Source organism: Meleagris gallopavo, chromosome 6, assembly GCF_000146605.3.
Source record: "Meleagris gallopavo isolate NT-WF06-2002-E0010 breed Aviagen turkey brand Nicholas breeding stock chromosome 6, Turkey_5.1, whole genome shotgun sequence".
NCBI classification, from domain to species: domain Eukaryota; kingdom Metazoa; phylum Chordata; class Aves; order Galliformes; family Phasianidae; genus Meleagris; species Meleagris gallopavo.
The window spans coordinates 47577584-47595129 of record NC_015016.2 but is presented as its reverse complement, the minus strand read 5'-3'; the positions used below and the strand labels follow the sequence as shown (position 1 = coordinate 47595129).

At 37.4% G+C, this 17546-nt stretch overlaps 1 protein-coding gene across 19 annotated transcripts in view; it reads right to left on the bottom strand.

Moving 5' to 3' along the window:
• The window catches only part of LRRFIP2 (LRR binding FLII interacting protein 2), a 49860-nt gene extending 32314 nt beyond the window's left edge, over nucleotides 1-17546 (bottom strand). For 13 of the 19 annotated variants that reach the window (XM_010713063.3, XM_031553995.1, XM_010713069.3 and 10 more), the window contains exons 1-4: nucleotides 17484-17546; nucleotides 8169-8273; nucleotides 2403-2489; nucleotides 917-967 (exon numbers count right to left, since the gene is read on the bottom strand). In XM_010713063.3, coding sequence (XP_010711365.1) covers nucleotides 917-967; nucleotides 2403-2489; nucleotides 8169-8258 — 228 coding nt within the window. In that variant the 5' untranslated portion in view covers nucleotides 8259-8273; nucleotides 17484-17546. The remainder of the gene's footprint in view (nucleotides 1-916; nucleotides 968-2402; nucleotides 2490-8168; nucleotides 8274-17483) is intronic. The other 6 variants (XM_031553998.1, XM_031554001.1, XM_010713076.3 and 3 more) reach the window with 1 other exon arrangement.

Here is a 17546-nt window from a genome sequence, read left to right as displayed (position 1 = left end):
CGTTTTGTCACAAGTTAACAGAAACCATTTTGATTTTAAGTGATATGAAAACTGACACACAAACATGGTAGCTAGGCAAAGAGTCAGTACTAGGTCAACACAACTTCTGCAAATGAAATTCTAATGACAGACCAGTCTTTTTCATCCTTAGTGCCAATTAACAGTCACTACCTTATGATTACTTTTGGCATGTCCTAAATCTTCTTGGTTCAAATCATTCGCAGTGAACACCAGGATAAAAGCAATCCCCAAAAACTCCCACAAATTCACAACAAAATTTCTTTTTAAGAGGAATTCTCTGAAGAGACAGACTAAATTAGTATAAACTGAGAAGCAACTTTCTAAGACTGTAATTCAACTATTCACATGCCTCCCTATTCAGAGGGAGCAAAGGGCAAGGGGTGAAAGGATGAAAGTAACACAAAGCTTTTTTGTTTTGTTTTAAAATATATTATTCAAAGATTTAAGTCACAAAAGTGACTTAAATCGATGATCAATGAAATAACCACTGTTTGCTATGTTACTCAAAAAGGAAATAAATGCAACTCTGCCAAGAAAACAGTGGAGAAAGCCTCAAGCTAAACCCCACAAGCCAAATCCCTCAAATTCACTGCAGTAAAAATATTTACTTTTGAAAAGACATTTACCAATACTGAAACTGAAGTAAATTTGAAGGACACATAACCTGAAGCCAGAATATGATGTAAACAATATGCATTTCATTTTAGTTTCTTTCTTTTTGTTTCCATACAACGTCTTGTAAATCCACACCCACACTTAGCTATTATGCATGTTTTTTTCAGCAGTTCAAAACAGTACAAAATGACACACCACAAACCATTAGTAAATTATTTCCTCCAAATCCTGTTAGTTCCTTGAGTGGCAAAAACATGCACAAAAGGTTGTTTTAGCCTACCATCCATTTGTGGATATGAGCCCATTTTGTATCATATGAATGATGAGAAAACTACAGAATGCAGAAAACAAAAACAAAAACAAACAAATCATTTACAAAATTGTTTCCAAACCAATAACTCAGACAAATCTAAGTTAATTGCCATGGAATCTTCAAAGTAGTATCAGATACAACAGCAGTTAGACAACGTATGCAGTAATGAAAGACATATAAAAATATATCACATTTTATAAATAGTACTTACCATGATAGCAAAAGAAAGCAAATATCATTTACACAGATTTGAATAACTACATTAAGTAACTGAAACTTCTGCTTGCCATGTGAAAACCTGAGCAGACTGCAATAACCATGGAATAATCAAACACAGCAGACAATCTGGCTTTTTTTTATGCTTTTCACTCAAAAAAAGGGATTTTTTTTTTTTAAAGGAGAAATGTGTGCAGTAGAACAACAGTGTGTAAATATTATCCCAATTCTAGTAGGCTGTTTTAAGTAGAAATCCTAACAATAAGTACTTATTGTAAACATTTTGAGTGCAATCAAAAGGGAAGACATTGACTGAAAATTGCACATCTGAAGTCACATATTCATATTATCCAGTTACTGAATGTATTATAAATAGAAATAGAGCAAAAACTGCTTTTTCATCATTCTTTAATCTTTATATTATATAGTGTTATATATGTATTGTTATACATGCAGTGTTATATATGTATTATCTATGCTGTGCTGCCAGTTATCCATACTTAGAATGAATCTTTTTCACAGCAACAACAGACAAAAACTGCTGAGTGTGTTTTACAGTAAATGTTTACCAAAGCAATAAAAATCCGATGAGTCAAGTGGAAGTGTACTGATTCATATCCAAACAACATTAAACTTTACATTAGATATTGAAAACTGTTCCTTTCTACACAAAATTAGGTGTGCACTCCTGAGTCCTGGACATTGCCATTTACATTCTCTTCTGAACGTTTAAAAGAGATAAGCAGTAATATATAAATATCTCCATAGAAGCATGACTTCATTTATGCCCACTTTTAAGTGTTAACACTGAATTCACTGCTCTGTTAATGGTAAAACACTCAAATACCTCATTTGCCTGCAAAGGCTGAATTAAAAAAGAAAAAGAACGTTAAAAATAGTTTATTTCTCCTTCAGAAGCATGACTTCTAATAGTCTACTTGTACAGCAGATTGTTTTCTGCAATACAACCTTAAATATTAATCAATTTCAAAAAATCAGTATTCAGACTAATATTTTGTGAGGTGTTAAGCACAGATGAAAAGAAAGCAAGATATGAGTATATAATCCATAGGAAAGAGGAGGGTAACGAGAGTACAGTTTGGAGAGAGGGAGAAGGAGAAAGAGAGCTAACAGTCATCTGGTGCTCAAAATCCCAGAACACCACTGAATTACACTGAAAGACAAAACTAAGGATTTTAGCACAGGTTTGTAGTGGTTCCTGGCAGTTTAACACTACCTCTTTTTGCTGCCTCTCCAGCTCTCTCATACGTATATCTCTTGCTTCTGCTCGAGCCGCCCGTTTTGCTGCAAGTCTGGCTTCAGCCTACAAGCAAATTGAAAACATTCCAGGTTTAAAATAAGTTCTGTGTGTATTTTTTGCATATTGAATGTAATAACCTCTTCACGTAATTCATAATTGATCACCATCACCAAAACATGACTTCTTTTCCACTTACAACTTCACATTCCCCAGCACACCAGGTCAAGTTTCTCACATTTGGGTAACGAATGGATGAAACTTCTCAATTTTCTGAAATATTAAACTCTTGATGACAAGTTTGCTATCAAAAAATCCTTTGTTTTTTTAATGTTAATTAAAAGGAGCACTGAGAACCAAAAACTGAAAACTTCCATTATCCAGAACAATTTTACAGAACTTATTCGAGGTTGGAAACTTCAATGGGACGTTGCCTTAATTAAGGATTGTTTTTTTGTTTTCTTTTTTTCCTGCTTTTGTCATCGGCACACCATAGGTTTATGTAAAACACTAGAAAGCTATCAAATGCACAAATATTGTAAATATCTACCACGCTTCAGGAAAAAGAAAGGGATGTTAGCGCTTGAATTATGTCACAAGAACAAAAATATCTATCAAAGAATTATCAAATAACAACAAAAAAAGCAGCAAAAAACATTACAGCCTTGTTACTTAAAATAGTCTTAATTTCAAACAATTCTCATCAAGGACGTTTTCTCTCTATTTTGCATACATAGATGAGATGATTGGAAATCAGTGCCAGCACTGCTGACTGCCACTATTTGATCACTTTTCAAAGGCTGCTCTTCCTGCCTAAGGACCACATACAAGAGAGCAGGGGAATCCCCAGGAACAGGAAGTCTTTTCTCATTTGTAACCCTGCTCTGCAATTGCCTATGATCATAACTTACGTGGCAGATCACTTTCACACACATGCATGCTGTACAGAAAGAGGAGCATTTGTAGAGCTGATATGTCTAGTTTCAGATCTATCTATAGAACCACAGAACCACAAGATTGGAAAGGACTTACAAGATCAGCTAGTTCAACTGTCCTCCTATCACCATTACTACCACTAAGCTACTAAACCATATCTCATGGCACCTCACAGATCACCTGCAGATCAGCAGACATAAGCAAGCAGCCTTTAGACTGGTAAGGCTTTTTGGTTAAACATAGCAAGTCTGTTCGTTTATTGACGCGTGGTAAAATCAATTCCTTTCCATCATTCTCTCCTAGCCCTGCAGCCTAAGTTTCACAACCATGTTTCTAGAACAGAGGGAAAACTCAATGTTTCCTCATTTTACTAAACCCTTTATAATACTCAGAACAGTACCATAAACATATTGGTCATAAAATGTATGCCTGAAATTGAAAAAAATCCCATCTTGTTATAGGAAAAAAAAAAAAAAAAAATCAGGAAAAGAAACAGTTTGGTACTACATTAATTATTAATCTGAGCAACTAGATTCTTCAAAAAAAGTCCAGAATTGAAAAAGCACCAAAATGCAAGGCTTTAGACAGATCACACTGCATTCAAAAGGTCATCAAATTATTCTTTATTTACAGTGGAGTTGCTGGATAGCAGAGTTCTCATGAAAATCATGATAACTATGGAGCTGAAACTGAAAATGAGCATTTAGGAATTAATTGTTAAAGAAATAACCATTATTCACAAGGACGCAGCAGCACCCAGGAAGAATGCTGTTTACTTTTTGTGTTACTGAAGAAAGCTTGTAAAAGTTGTTACAAAACGAAAGAAATTCTTCAACTAGATTGAAATAGTCATACATATCTACTAGGGGAAATACAGAGCCACAGCAGCTCTGCACAGACAGCTAACTTGAAAAGATGAAGCTGTTTGGACTACAGAAGTGGCACAAAAAAAGAAGTTTAGACTTTTTTTAATCAGGAAAAAGGGAAAGAACAGGCAATAAGATTCTATGCTTCCATAATTCAATCAATACTTGAATTGAAAAACATTCTTAAAATATTCTTTGCTCAAATGCAGTTGGGAGTCAGTACAGGTCGATTTTTACAGCTTGCATTAAATAAATTTCAATCTTAAAAAAACTATAGGCTGGCCAATAGAGCCTTCAGCTCAGTTTTATCAATTGTTGTTTTACATCTAGTTTTATAATCAGAAAAAATGTTTCTTATGAAAATATAATACAATATCATGTCATTTAAATGCAGCTTCTTAAGAAGCTATGTATCAAATGTTTCTGAAGTAACAAAATTAAACTCTGGACTGTCTACAATCTAGTAAACATGAAACTATTTTAAATGCTTCTGAGGGGATTTCCAACTGGTGTTGGGAAAAAGAAAGTGATAGCTGAGATTTCTTAGTCGCTTCAATTGCAAAACAGATAAGGTATCCAAGCCTGTTCAACCCACACCAGTACACCTACATTGGTGGCTAAAAAGAAACTCCTTGATTATACATAGTGGAAGGCAAACAGGAAAATTAAGGTAGAGACAATGATTTAGTCTGAAATTTAATCAGAGAAACGATCAAGAAAGGAAGTGACAGATAAGATACCTGTAATAAAATACATCAAGGAGATAGAAACACAAGAAAGAGGCCCTCACTACTTTATTTGGACAAGAAAAAAAAGATTTCAGTAGTATTTTTTGTTTTGTTCTGTACATAAATACATGTGCACTGATCCTCATCTTCTATCTAAGCACAGACACGACTTTAAATCAAGCACGGTATCTGCATTTCTTCAGGTATCAGCTCTGCTGCATCTCATTCATTCCAAAACAGATACAAAGGTATAATATATTATAAAAACGTATTTCCTTGAACCAGTATAAGCATCATTTCATTCTAAATATATATATATATATATATATATATATATATATATTCATATTTTTGTTGTTTTCAAGCACACAATCTATCAAGAATCACCTTTCATTCGAGTGCGTTATTCTAGAAAACATGGCACTGGAAGTGAATGTCCTCTTTCCATTACTGGTGATGTGGTCAGTTTCTTTATTTTCACCTAAAAATAGTTACTAAAAACTACTTACAATTATTTTAAAAATTGTCTCTGCATACTTCATTTCTCCTCTTTTCCATTTTTGTTTTAAATAAATTCTTTACTGTAATCTTTTTAATAACTTCCAAACTACTTTATCTAGCACCTGGTTCTTTAGTTAGCATCAAAATAGTTTCTGTAGGAAAGGAAGAAAAAAAAGGAAAAAGACCAGATTTAAATTTGAATGTCTTTGGCAGATAGTCTGGAGTCTTCTTTCTGAAGTGTATTTTCTTAGCATCTTCACATCACTGATTAAACTCTTCATAAAGAGAAGAAGTTTCCTACCACACAAAGGTGACATGGTAGAAGTTTTCCTCTCTGCAATGTTAAGTGAACATAAAATTTGACTCCACAGTATGGAAAGGATTTTTTCCTCCTTCACCTCACTTGCAAGAAGGCAATCACTAGACAGTAACAGTATTTTGATTTTAGTTTCTATACCATAGAGAAAGAGGTTCATTAATAAGCCAGATTCAAAAAATCAAAGCTTCATACAATAATACATGTCTGAAAAAATATGAATATTTAATTAAAACAATTAACATTAATTTGTCATCATGGGCTAAAACATATACAACTTTTTTTTATTATCTCTATCCAGGTATGTGCAGTATTAACAGTCCTGCATTTTCTAATGCTTTCAAGGTTCAAAGACAGGTTTTCTTCATCCATAGGGTGGCAGTTGTGAGGGCACCTCGTACCCACACCTGGTTGCCAAATTCAGTTTTTGATACCAGGTTGTTGGACAGATACCCAGGACATTATGTGGTCTTTGGCAAATAGGACAAACTTTTTAAAAAATACTCATAGTATTTCTTAATAGACTACTACACAGTTACCTCACAAGCCTCATAAAAGCTTATTTCATATTTCTTTTGAGGGAAATTGTTTCAGTTTTCTCTCTCGTTGCTCATTTCTTCAGCTTTCTTATTTCCATGCACTTTTACCCTCATCCTCTCCTTACTGTCTCTCCAAGACAAGCAGTCATTTACACACCAGATGGATTTCTTGTCTCTCCTCAGATGCATCTTTTGTTTTACATTTATGTCTGATATGCCTGCTTTTTGTCCAACTGCCACTAAGTAAAGAATACAAACAACAAAATCTTAACATTTACATGATGAAGATTTAGCATGCTCCTGTCACATTTAGTGCAACAGCCCAGAGGAAATGCTTGCCTCAATGCAAACTCCCACAGCAAGCAGAAGACAGGAAAACTTTCCAGGCTAGTACTACAACAGGTGAAGGGGAGGGGATGCTAACAGCAAAGTTTCTGATACAGAAGAGAAAGAGTGAAAGAAACCTGACAAGGAGAAAGCAATTTGTTCAAGTCCCTCAGATCCCATGACAGTGACTTTCCATTGAATGTTTTCATACAGGACAACACATCAGATTCAACTACTGATGAAAAAAATGACTGTAGAGAAGTGAGTTTATTGGTTCAGTACCAAAGAATTTGATACCAAAATTTCCATTTTTGCAAATGTTTGTTAGTTCTAATAGGAAGGAAATCTGAACACTGTAAGAAAGAAAAAGAAATAATAAAGAAAAAAAAACAAAAAAACCCAACCCCAAACCTCATTCACTATACCAGGAAACCCTTAGTATTACAACTACTGACAATTCCTAGTGACATTTTGTGACTGCTTTGAATCCCAAAGCACTTTCCATGAAGTTTACCAGGTTGTGTGCCAGACTTTTGTTTCTGCAAATTCTGTTTACTACTTCTTGCTGTCTAGAGCACCTTAAAGGGATATTTTCCTCACAAGACATGCGAGTCAGAATAGCTGAATTTGGTCCTGTAATCTACATCTGCAAAAAAGGTAATTTCAGTATAGCAAGTGGAAGAACAGAACACCCTTTGACAGTGAAAAGATAAACAAGACATGTTGCTAAGATAACTGACTGAGAACAGTTGAGTACATATTCATGCATAGAGAATTGGGAATCCCTATGTCATAAGCATGTTAAATGGAAACATCTCTGCAGCCTCAAATGAGAAGGAAATGAGAAGAACAGTACAGTAAAATCAGATATTGTTTAGATTTATTAAATGGCCTCAGCTGTTGGGAAATGAATTCTGTTCCTTTAAAGTAAAATACAAGGGCTTTTTAGAAAAAAAAAAGTTGGCTAATACTTGAATTCCAGCAAGCAATTCAATGACAACAGCTACTTTCTTGACTGGTTACTTCCAGGTGTTTATTTTTAAGCTTCTGATCCTATTAGAAAAGTCCTGGAATATGAACAATATGAATAACATATGAATCTATTTTTGACAGAGCTATGACTTCATATTTGAAATGGAAAACATTTGTCAACTCTTGTAAATACATTCAATAACTGTTACACCTTCAATGCTAATAGACTGCACTGACTACTACAGGAATACTGAACACTACAGTAGGCTAAACCTTCAGGTTTTTTTATTTCACATTTCAGAAAGCAACTGGATTTCTCATGTATCTTAAGGTAACAAACTAAATTGAAAGCATACCTACCTGTAGAAATAGCTGCTAAGCTTAAGTGTGATACTATGAAGTTACACTAACCATATAAGTAATGACACTCTATTCCAGTAAATGTCATCTTTTTAATTTAAAAGTATTCTTCATTGGTATTTCATTTTTGTCTAATTATTGGACTATAAATTTGCTTTCGTCTCTATTTATGAGTTAGAAAGAAATTGTAATTAACATACCTCTCTGGCAATGCTACTCAGAGCTTCATCTTCTGCGGAAAATCTGTCTTTCACTGGAGTTCTCTTCCGTCCTGATCCAGGAGTCCCCATTTTTATTCTCTAATTCTGTATTTGCAAAGAGAAATTGGAAAAAAAACCCACAGTCTTTAGATCTGGAATTAAAACAAACAAACAACAACAAAAAAACCCAACACAACGAACCCATACCCACACAAATTTAATATACTTACCTATTTTGTAGCCATGTAATACTCAAGAACTCAATATGACATTGGCATAAGGATTTTTGGAAAAACTTTATCAAACTCTTATGGAAGCTTTATAAAAATCTGACTGCACCATACAAAGTGCTCACAAGTTTTTCCACCTAACAGAAACCACTCATTTACCTACAGCTTCAAAGTTAGACTCAACCATCAGCTACTCCTAGCTCAGTGAAGATACTTACACCCTATCATTTTTCACAACTCCTAAAAATAACAATTAAATGCATTTCATGGACTTAAGAGACCCCACAGTCAGCAGCACGTTCAAGAATTAGAATTACACAGTTACTAGAACACTCTCCAAAACAGAAAAAATTCAGCAGACAGAACCTTTTCAAAGCATCAGGCAGGTAACAGACATTTATTTACATTTTAATACAGCTGCAATTGAATGCAGACTTCAGTATGTTGTAGTAGAATTAAAGACATACCCAGGGTAACAAAAATATTCTTTGGCTTAACTTGGAAAGTGAGGAAACATTTCAGTGTCACGTACTCAGTATAATACACAAAAATCTTCCAAGCACTTTTTGCAAGAACAAAAAAATCACCAACAAACCAAGACACAGCTTGTGTTTACAATATACAGCCACAGAGAGTAAAACATTACTCAAAAGTAGGTGAACAACCTCAATTAGCTTTTTTTTCCTACATACCTTACTGAAAGCCTACTTCCAGACATCCAGTTCCTTACAAATACCAGATGAGAACTCGGTGGTAGCCCGGCTACTTGAGATAAAGGAGATAAGTGTTCCACACAGGGCTTGGGAAAAAGCCTTATTTAGTTAAAAAAAACAACTTCTTCATGCAAATAGAAAAGATCTAGGAGTGAACTATTACTGGCCACCCTCTTGAAAACAAATTGGTTTAAGAACTCTTATACCACCTCTAACTAGGAAATATCAAAAAATTCCTAATACTTCAATCAAACAGGCAAAATAAATTCTGACAAGGATTTTTTGTGCGTGGACATTTCATCATTTCTTACTCCATTATCCTTATTAGAGTAACAAAACCAACATATTTGGGCTATTTTCTGGCAAAGATATCAAGTAGCATCACTATGCCTTTCTTCCTTTTTCTTTTTTTTTAATTTAGCTTCTACACTTCTCATCCCCACCATAATATCACAGTGCATGTCCTCTCTCCATTGCAGGCAGGGCATCTTTCATCCTGCTTCCAATTCCACAGGTACTTTCCTAGCCTTTATGTGCTTAGAGTAGGAAAATATTCTATTTGCTGAGAAAAGACAACAGAGCCTTGAAAACTACACATCTCCCTTCTTAAAAGCTCCTGCATAGGACAGACACTACTATTTTGCAATATAATCTTATCAATTTCCAGTTGCTATTCTGAGATCCAAACTAACGACGTTCAGTACTGCAGGTGTTGGATAGAAGCGAACTTTCAAGAACAAATATAAGATTCCAACCTCACTCTTATCTGAAGTTGGAATGGTTCCTGAAGGACAGCAGAGCTGGAACTCAAGGTGACTGAAGACTGAATTGAGGTCTAAAGCAAGTTCTGCCCCTGTTGGTCAATCCTGTGAGAATCTGGTTGTTTTTTTTAGCTTTAAAACAAAGCAAGCAAGCTCCTACTTTGTACTCTGATGAATTTAGGTATCTATATTGAGAAAGCAGTTTGAAAGTGTTTTGGTGGCAAAGATACAAGCTCAGAACTTTGGCTTGCTGCTCTCGTTTGGGAGAAAGGTGTCCAAAAAAAAAAAAAAAAGCACTTCTCCTTTCAGTAATTAATACTGACTGGTTTCAAGTAAAAAAGCAGATAGATAACAAGACAGAAGCAGCATCAACATGTAAAGTGATATTCTCCTACTATAATAAGTACTCAAAAAGGTTATGTATTAGCCTAAATAAAACAAGACATTATGCTATGTGCTATTATGATAATCCAATTCATTTAAGCAACAGAACTCAAAACTATCTGCTAAAAAGGCCAACAGGCAAGAAATGAAATCCTTACCATTTGCATGGTCAGAGTTGCATTTCTCTTTTACAACATCAGCATTAACAGTTCGTATGCAAGTAAAAACTGCTGAGTACCTGAGCACAGCGTAGACCTGAACTACATCTGTGGGTATCGTTTAAACGACATATCACTTCTAACAGTCAACTACCTCAAGTTTGTGAGTTCACTGAGATCCTCATAGGATCAGAGTGATTTAGGGAATGAAATATAACAGGTTGTATAGCTATTTTTAGTATGGCTATGTTCAGACTGACAGTTCAGTACTTAAAGTATAATTAAAGAGCAGTGAATGTGCAAATAGAACTTCGTCACAGTTGAACTGGAGCATAAAGGTGCAGGAGTCACTGTGCTGTAAAGAGAGCACAGCATTCCTTACAGCCATCTGCCAAATTTGCTCACCAAGATGAGCACAGAACTCCTGACTGAGCTCAACCCCAGAAAAGGAAGCATGAACAAACTACCTAGAAGACACATAGGAACATTCTTTCTGCATACAAAGATGAGTTAGAAAAGCCAAAAACTCATCCAGAGTCAAAACTAGCAAAGGCTGCTAAGGACAATAAGAAAGGTACTATGAGGACACTGACTGCAAAAGACAGGCTGAGAAAATAGTATGGCCACTGCTCAGTAAGGCAGAAGACATATGTCAGTGGTTAGACAATAGCAACTGTGAAGAAAAAAACTTCTGTATCAAATATGCAATTGTCTGACAGTGAGTTTGCCCAAAACAGGTCATGATGAAGAGCAAAATGACTACCATTCACAGCAGGAAATTACAGAGAAGTGTCTGAAACAAAGTAATCAGCTTTAAAGAAAATTGGACAAAAATATAAACATCAGTGGGGGAGGTCCTGGAGAGGAAAAACAGCAGCTGTCCAAACCTGGCCTGACACTACAACATGATCCCTGTCCAGGTCAGACAGCATCCCTCACATTGTCCATCTCTCACCCTTCAGCCTGCAGGCAGCCAGTACAGGGTGCAGGAAGCAAGGAGAATCTGTGCCTGGCTGCAGGCAAGCCTTGAGGTACCTTCTCACCAGCACACGTCCAGGCACTGTAGGGAACGGCACAGGTCCATGCAAATCCAGAGCATCCCCAAATGGGAAATGCATGCAAACAGAGGATCTCGGAGCTGAAGAACAGAGAGCAGTTGGACACTGGCCTAGAGAGACTGTGAAACCTCCAGATCCAGAACGTGATCAGACAAGGCCCTGATCAACCTGCTCTACCTGACCATGCTTTGAGCAAGGGCTGATCTCCACAAGTTTCTTCCAAAATAACACATTTTTTGATTGCGTAATTCTTACAGCTGCCAGCTTTGAAACTCTTAATACAATCTCTTAACAAAATGTTTTCCTTCAAGAACCTTATTACAATTTCTTGCATCCCATGTAGCTTTTAATCAAGCTGATGTATCACAGAGCATTTCACGTCTCGCTCTATGATTCAGTGCTGAAGAGATCTAGTTGGATTGCTAACAGACAGTAAGTCTAATACTAAAGGTATCAGGATGTTACTTCTCATAAAAAACAGCATCAAGGATTTCCACAAATGTGAGTCAAACTTAACACGTGCCCTAACAGTAGAATTTTCACAAACAAAAAAATAACCTGAATACAACCTAAAATAAAATACAACCTCCCAAAGAACAAAGTTTGTTACTGGGCTTCCTGAACAATAGAAAGGAAACTGCACTGTAATCTGCTGCGTTTACAATTCCGAATTCCCAAGTCACATCTCTTACGTGCTCATTTCTTAGTGTAGACTGGGCTACGTGTATTATTACACAGCTGATGAAGCGACATCCCGTTGTGTTTCATTTAAAAAAAAAAAAGTCCTAAAATAAAACAGAAGACTCATGAGGAAATCCTTCAATTTCCCTCTCTGGTTTCCCTTCACTTCAGTGATTATAAAGTTCCACCCGTTCCACAAGTTAAACATTTCTGCCTACTCTTCTTCCTACTATCTTCTGCCTAAAGCTAATCTGTTTATCTTTTCCTTCCTAAACAAAGGTGACCCGTCTTACATAAAACAGGAGCTACTCTACATTTTAAGGCCCTATCACTCACCACCTTCAATGGCACCACCTGTTCTGATGCCTGGGTCTACGCCAGCCTATTTGGCATCGCATGCATGTGAGGCATTCAGATACTACAGTGTGAAGATGCTATAAATAAACAATCTGAAAGTCTCCTTTTCTCTTTCAAAGTGACACCACAGAACACTTAAGAAATTCACCTGTGTAGAAACAATCTCTGTGCATCTGATCCAATACCAGCAAAGAGCAGCACTGCTTTAGAACCACTGGCTGTTTGAGCCAGCCTTGTAGTTCCCTAACACTGAAGTACAAGTCAGCAGGTGCTGCGTATTTAAAAAGATAAAAATAAAAGCAACTCTTCTAATCTGGGGAAGGAGCTAAACCTCTTGTCCACAATACCTAGCTTCTTGAACAAATTTAGTTGTCCATTTGTCAAGTTGGCGTGGTGATCTGCTTTAACTATCCATAAGTGAATCACATGGATCATAAAATACCATGAAAGCACTACCTGCCCCTAATGGATAGCTTCCTCTGACGTGTAATGAGAGAGAAAATACTACCAGGAAGATGTTCATTACAAAATACCATCTGGAAGTAATTTCATACTACTAGACTACATAAATGTCTCTGATACACACTTTTATCTGCCTTTCATCAAACAAGAGCAAGCAGTAAGGGTTTTCTCAACAAAACTCAAAGATGACATAGAATACATTGTTATGGTCTACATGATCAACTTCAGTTATAAGTTGATTCCATTTAAATTTGAGGGTTAACTATGATTTCACAAGGACAAAAAGGCAATGAAATCAGTGGGAGTTGATCAGAAAGGAGGGCTGGAGTTTCTTAAAATCAGTGTGAAAACCTAGAAGACTCTGAATTAAGGTTGCTTGGATGAATGTTAGAAACACAGTAAGTAAGGAGGATGGATGTAAGAAGCAGAAGGAGAAGCACATTCATCATTAATAAAGCAAGCACAGATTGTTGATAAAAACAAACAGCAACTCATTCTGATTTCTGACAAATTTCAGAATTCCACAAACCCCAAGAATACTAAAAGAACAAGCTTGTGAAATATACTACTAAGTACAAAATCTTCTTCATACACCTCACTAAAAAAGAAAGATCTAAGCAAGATTGCTATGCAACAATGATGGAGTCAAACATTTTGAATATACTTCCTATTTTAATTGAACACCTGACCTTCACTTTAACAGATAACACAGCTGATTTCATAGCTATGAAAGGTATGGAAGCTACCATGCCCACAATTAGAACAAAAGTTAATATGCTCAGCAGAACACTCCCAATTTTGAAGAACTGTCTCATGAAACTGCAGCTCAGGTTAACACAGATCTATAAAAAAAATAAATCAGAGATATTATTATTGCAAGCCAGCAGAAGTAGCATTTATATTTAAGAAGGAGCAGAAAGAATCAGACTGGAGAATTACAGTCTTATTTGCTTAAACTTCAGCGCTTTGTGAAAGCAAGTTCTGAAGTAGAAACTGAAATAAATGGACACAGAACAAAGATACACGAAGAGTTAAGTTACACAAGGCTGACACAAGAGCGTTCCCTAGAAGGATGCACTTGTACCATTCCCCTGTGCAAGGACATGCTTTTTGGAATTAGAATGTCTAATTCACGAGGGGAAAAAAAAAAAAAAGCAGCTTCATGTGCTACCATGCAATGAAGGAAAGAGGGAAATCAGCAGTTGTTTGCATAATGGATTTAAGCACTCATTCATAATTTTCATTCACCACCACTTTGCTCAGAAAAAGATTAACTGAAACCAGAATCATCACAGGCGGTGGAGAAACCGATACTATGCGTAAAACACCTTGCATTAAAGGAAGAAGTAAAGACTGACAAAGTTACTGTCTGCCCAAAGATGACAGTGCTTACTACTACAACGGAGGCAGTTATTCCAGTCCATGAACAGTGTTTCCACTAAAAACCAGAAAACCTGTTTGTCTCAAATCATGTCCTACCTCCAACTGGAGGCACAAAGATCCTCCTCTGAATGAACAAGCTCACGTCAGCCTCTTCAGGGCAAAAAAATCCCCCTAAAGTTCTTTTGTGCACAGCTGTCAGCCTGCACTGAGTTAACTATCAACTATCCAGCGTACCTCTCTGATACAGCATGCTCCCAGTTTATTTCCCTTTTAAAAACCTGAGAAATACAGCTTTTGCTTCGCTCGTGGCTTTTAACAATAGAATGACAACTCCTTAGAGAAAGCTGAAATCCCTTAGTTCTTGAGTGTTACAAAGCTAGGAATAGACAGTCAGCAGTTAAGACAACCAAAAAGCTATTATGTAGTCTGGAAAAGTACTGCCTGATGGAGCCATGAAGTGTAACTACATCAGGCTAGCGTTGGTAAACTTTAAGCAAGGCAAGACAGTAGCTGTACTGACATATCCTACGACCTTGTAGGAGTATCTAACACCCACAGGGCCATCCATCTGTCTTTGGTGACCTTCCTGTCTTTGCAGACTACCAGAATCCTGAGACAACACCACAGAGTGAAGTGACTTCAATCACTGGCATTTATTTTATGAAGCATGAATTCTTTGCCAGTCAGCTGCTTACAGCTGCACATGTAGATATCGTGACTCTGTGATAAAAAATGGCATGCAGAACATTATCATTATTGAGAAGAAGTATCTGCAAAGAAGTATCTCACAGCCAAGATTACCTTAAGGCACAATGTAAAGGTAGGTTTCAGAGAAGCAGTGACACAGCTGGAGATTTACAGAACCAGTGTTACCACAGATACTGAAGATTCAGGGAAAATAAAAGAAAATCAAGCATGATTTTCAAATTTGAGGAAATGACAGTACTACAATGAACACAATGAAAAAAATTAAAGGAATGCATAATGAAAAACAAAAGTCACACGAATCTTCCAAAAACAAAGCAAATTGCATTTTTTACATTGTCAGCTTTTCCAAAATGAGTATCCTCTATCATTTTGCAAAAGAACAATTCATTAACCATTTAAAAACAAAGCACTGCTACTATATTGAGACTATTTGTTAATGAACGAAACAAAGAGCTCCATGGTAACAGCCCACGTCAAGTACCAAGCTGCAACTACTAAAGATATTTCTCCATTAACAACTTCATATTTACAACACTCCTACTCTTTGCTACTATTGCTAAAGTTACTCTGCATTGCAGGAAAGCTACTGAAGCACAACAGAGCAAACCTTCCAGGGTACCCTGGAGATCCCCTGTGGGGCTATCAGGCCCTGGGGAGGTGCTCCTTCACCTCTGCCATGGCAGCAGCTCTACATGCCTAACACAAATCTATGAACTTCCAGCAGTACTATTTATGTGCACTATTTCGAACGACATATAACGCAGAAGATCACAAAGAAGCAAGCTTGCATAGAAGCAAGTTGCCCATCGCATACATTTACACACTAACTCATTTCCAGTTACTTAGGATATTAAATTCATGTTACTTCCTCAAAAAGCATCTCTTTTATATATATATATATTTTAATATGTGCATTGCACTGACCTCTATCACCATTTATATTATATTATTATTATTTTTCAAAAACAAACAAACACACACTACATCACTGGTTTTTCATCATTGTCATATACTGGATGTACTAAGTAATATATCTATCTAGATTTCAAAAATAAATAAAAATGGTATGTGTATTATCATTATGTGTGTTTATTCTCTATCATAGAATCACAGAATCTCCAAGGTTGGGAAAGACCCACAGGATCACCTAGTCCAACCATCCACCTATCACCAATGGTTCTCTCTAAACCACACCCTTCAACACAAAATCCAAACGTTCCTTGAACACCTCCAGGGTCGGTGACTCCAGCAGCCCATTCCAGCACCTGATCACTCTTTCAGAGAAGTACTATTTCCTAACATCCAGCCTGAATTTCCCCTGGTGCAGCATGAGGCCATTCCCTGCAGTCCTATATTAGTGCAACACGAGAGAAGAGGCCGACCCCCAGCTCACTTCAAACTCCCTTCAGGTAGTTATAGAGAGCAATAAGGTCTCCCCTGAGCCTCCTCTTCTCCAGACTGAACAATCCCAGCTCCTTCAACCACTATTTAAGACCTTAGCACGTGCTACACAGCCCCCTGCAACTGGAAGTTTTAGACAGTGCTGCTTAAACCGGACTCCATGTGTTAAAACACTATGTCAGCTCCTGCACACTGAGAGCTATAAAGCAAAGGAGTTCACAAGAAGCATCATGTCTAGGTGAACAAGCTCACACCTGACATTTCACACAGCTGCCTTACATGCATGAGAGCCAGGAATCCTGTTCAGATAACACAGCTTCACACCCTAAGGTCAACATCTCCAAATGTAACACAAAGCCATGGGAAAAGCACGTCACCTACGTCCAACTGTGCTGTACTGCCAGAGCAGCTTTCATCTGTTCTTACCTCACCACTGAGCAATCAGGCTGTGCAAGGAAGCAGATGTGTAGTAAGATCATACCTGCTTCTGGGCCCCACTTCAAACTCAAGACATAACGAATGTTTAAAAAATGACTTTTTTTAATGCTACAGGAAATTCGTGCAAGTAAGTAAATATTCCAAAGCTGCTCAGTGCTAACTTTGACACTTTAGAGGAACGAAAATACTATATTATCGTTATAATTTCAAGCCGAAGACAGCCAGAGGTCTCTCCAAAAGGAGCAAGGTGGAAATCAGTGTGGAAATCAGCTCTAACACACGTGGTGGAACGCAGCCCGGAGCCGTACAAAGGCTCCTTCCAGGCTCGGGAACGTCCCCATCTCTTATCAGCACGCTGTGCCCGCAGCCGAGCGCAGGGCACACAGAGCCTTCCCGGCAGCAGCACGGCCCGGCGGGACACGCCCTGCAAGCGGCGGAGTCACAGCGCTGCGCTTCGAGGAAGTGCGGCAGAGAAAGGCGCGGACGCAGCAAGCAATGCCCGCGATTCGCTCTGGCCTGCTTTCCGTCTCTCTTCCGCCGTTGTTCCCCTTCCCGCCGCCCGCCGCCCGCCCCAGCCTCACCTGCGGGCCGGAACGCCCGATTCGGCCTCAAGCTCCGTGCCGGCGGCGGAAGGACGGAGGCCG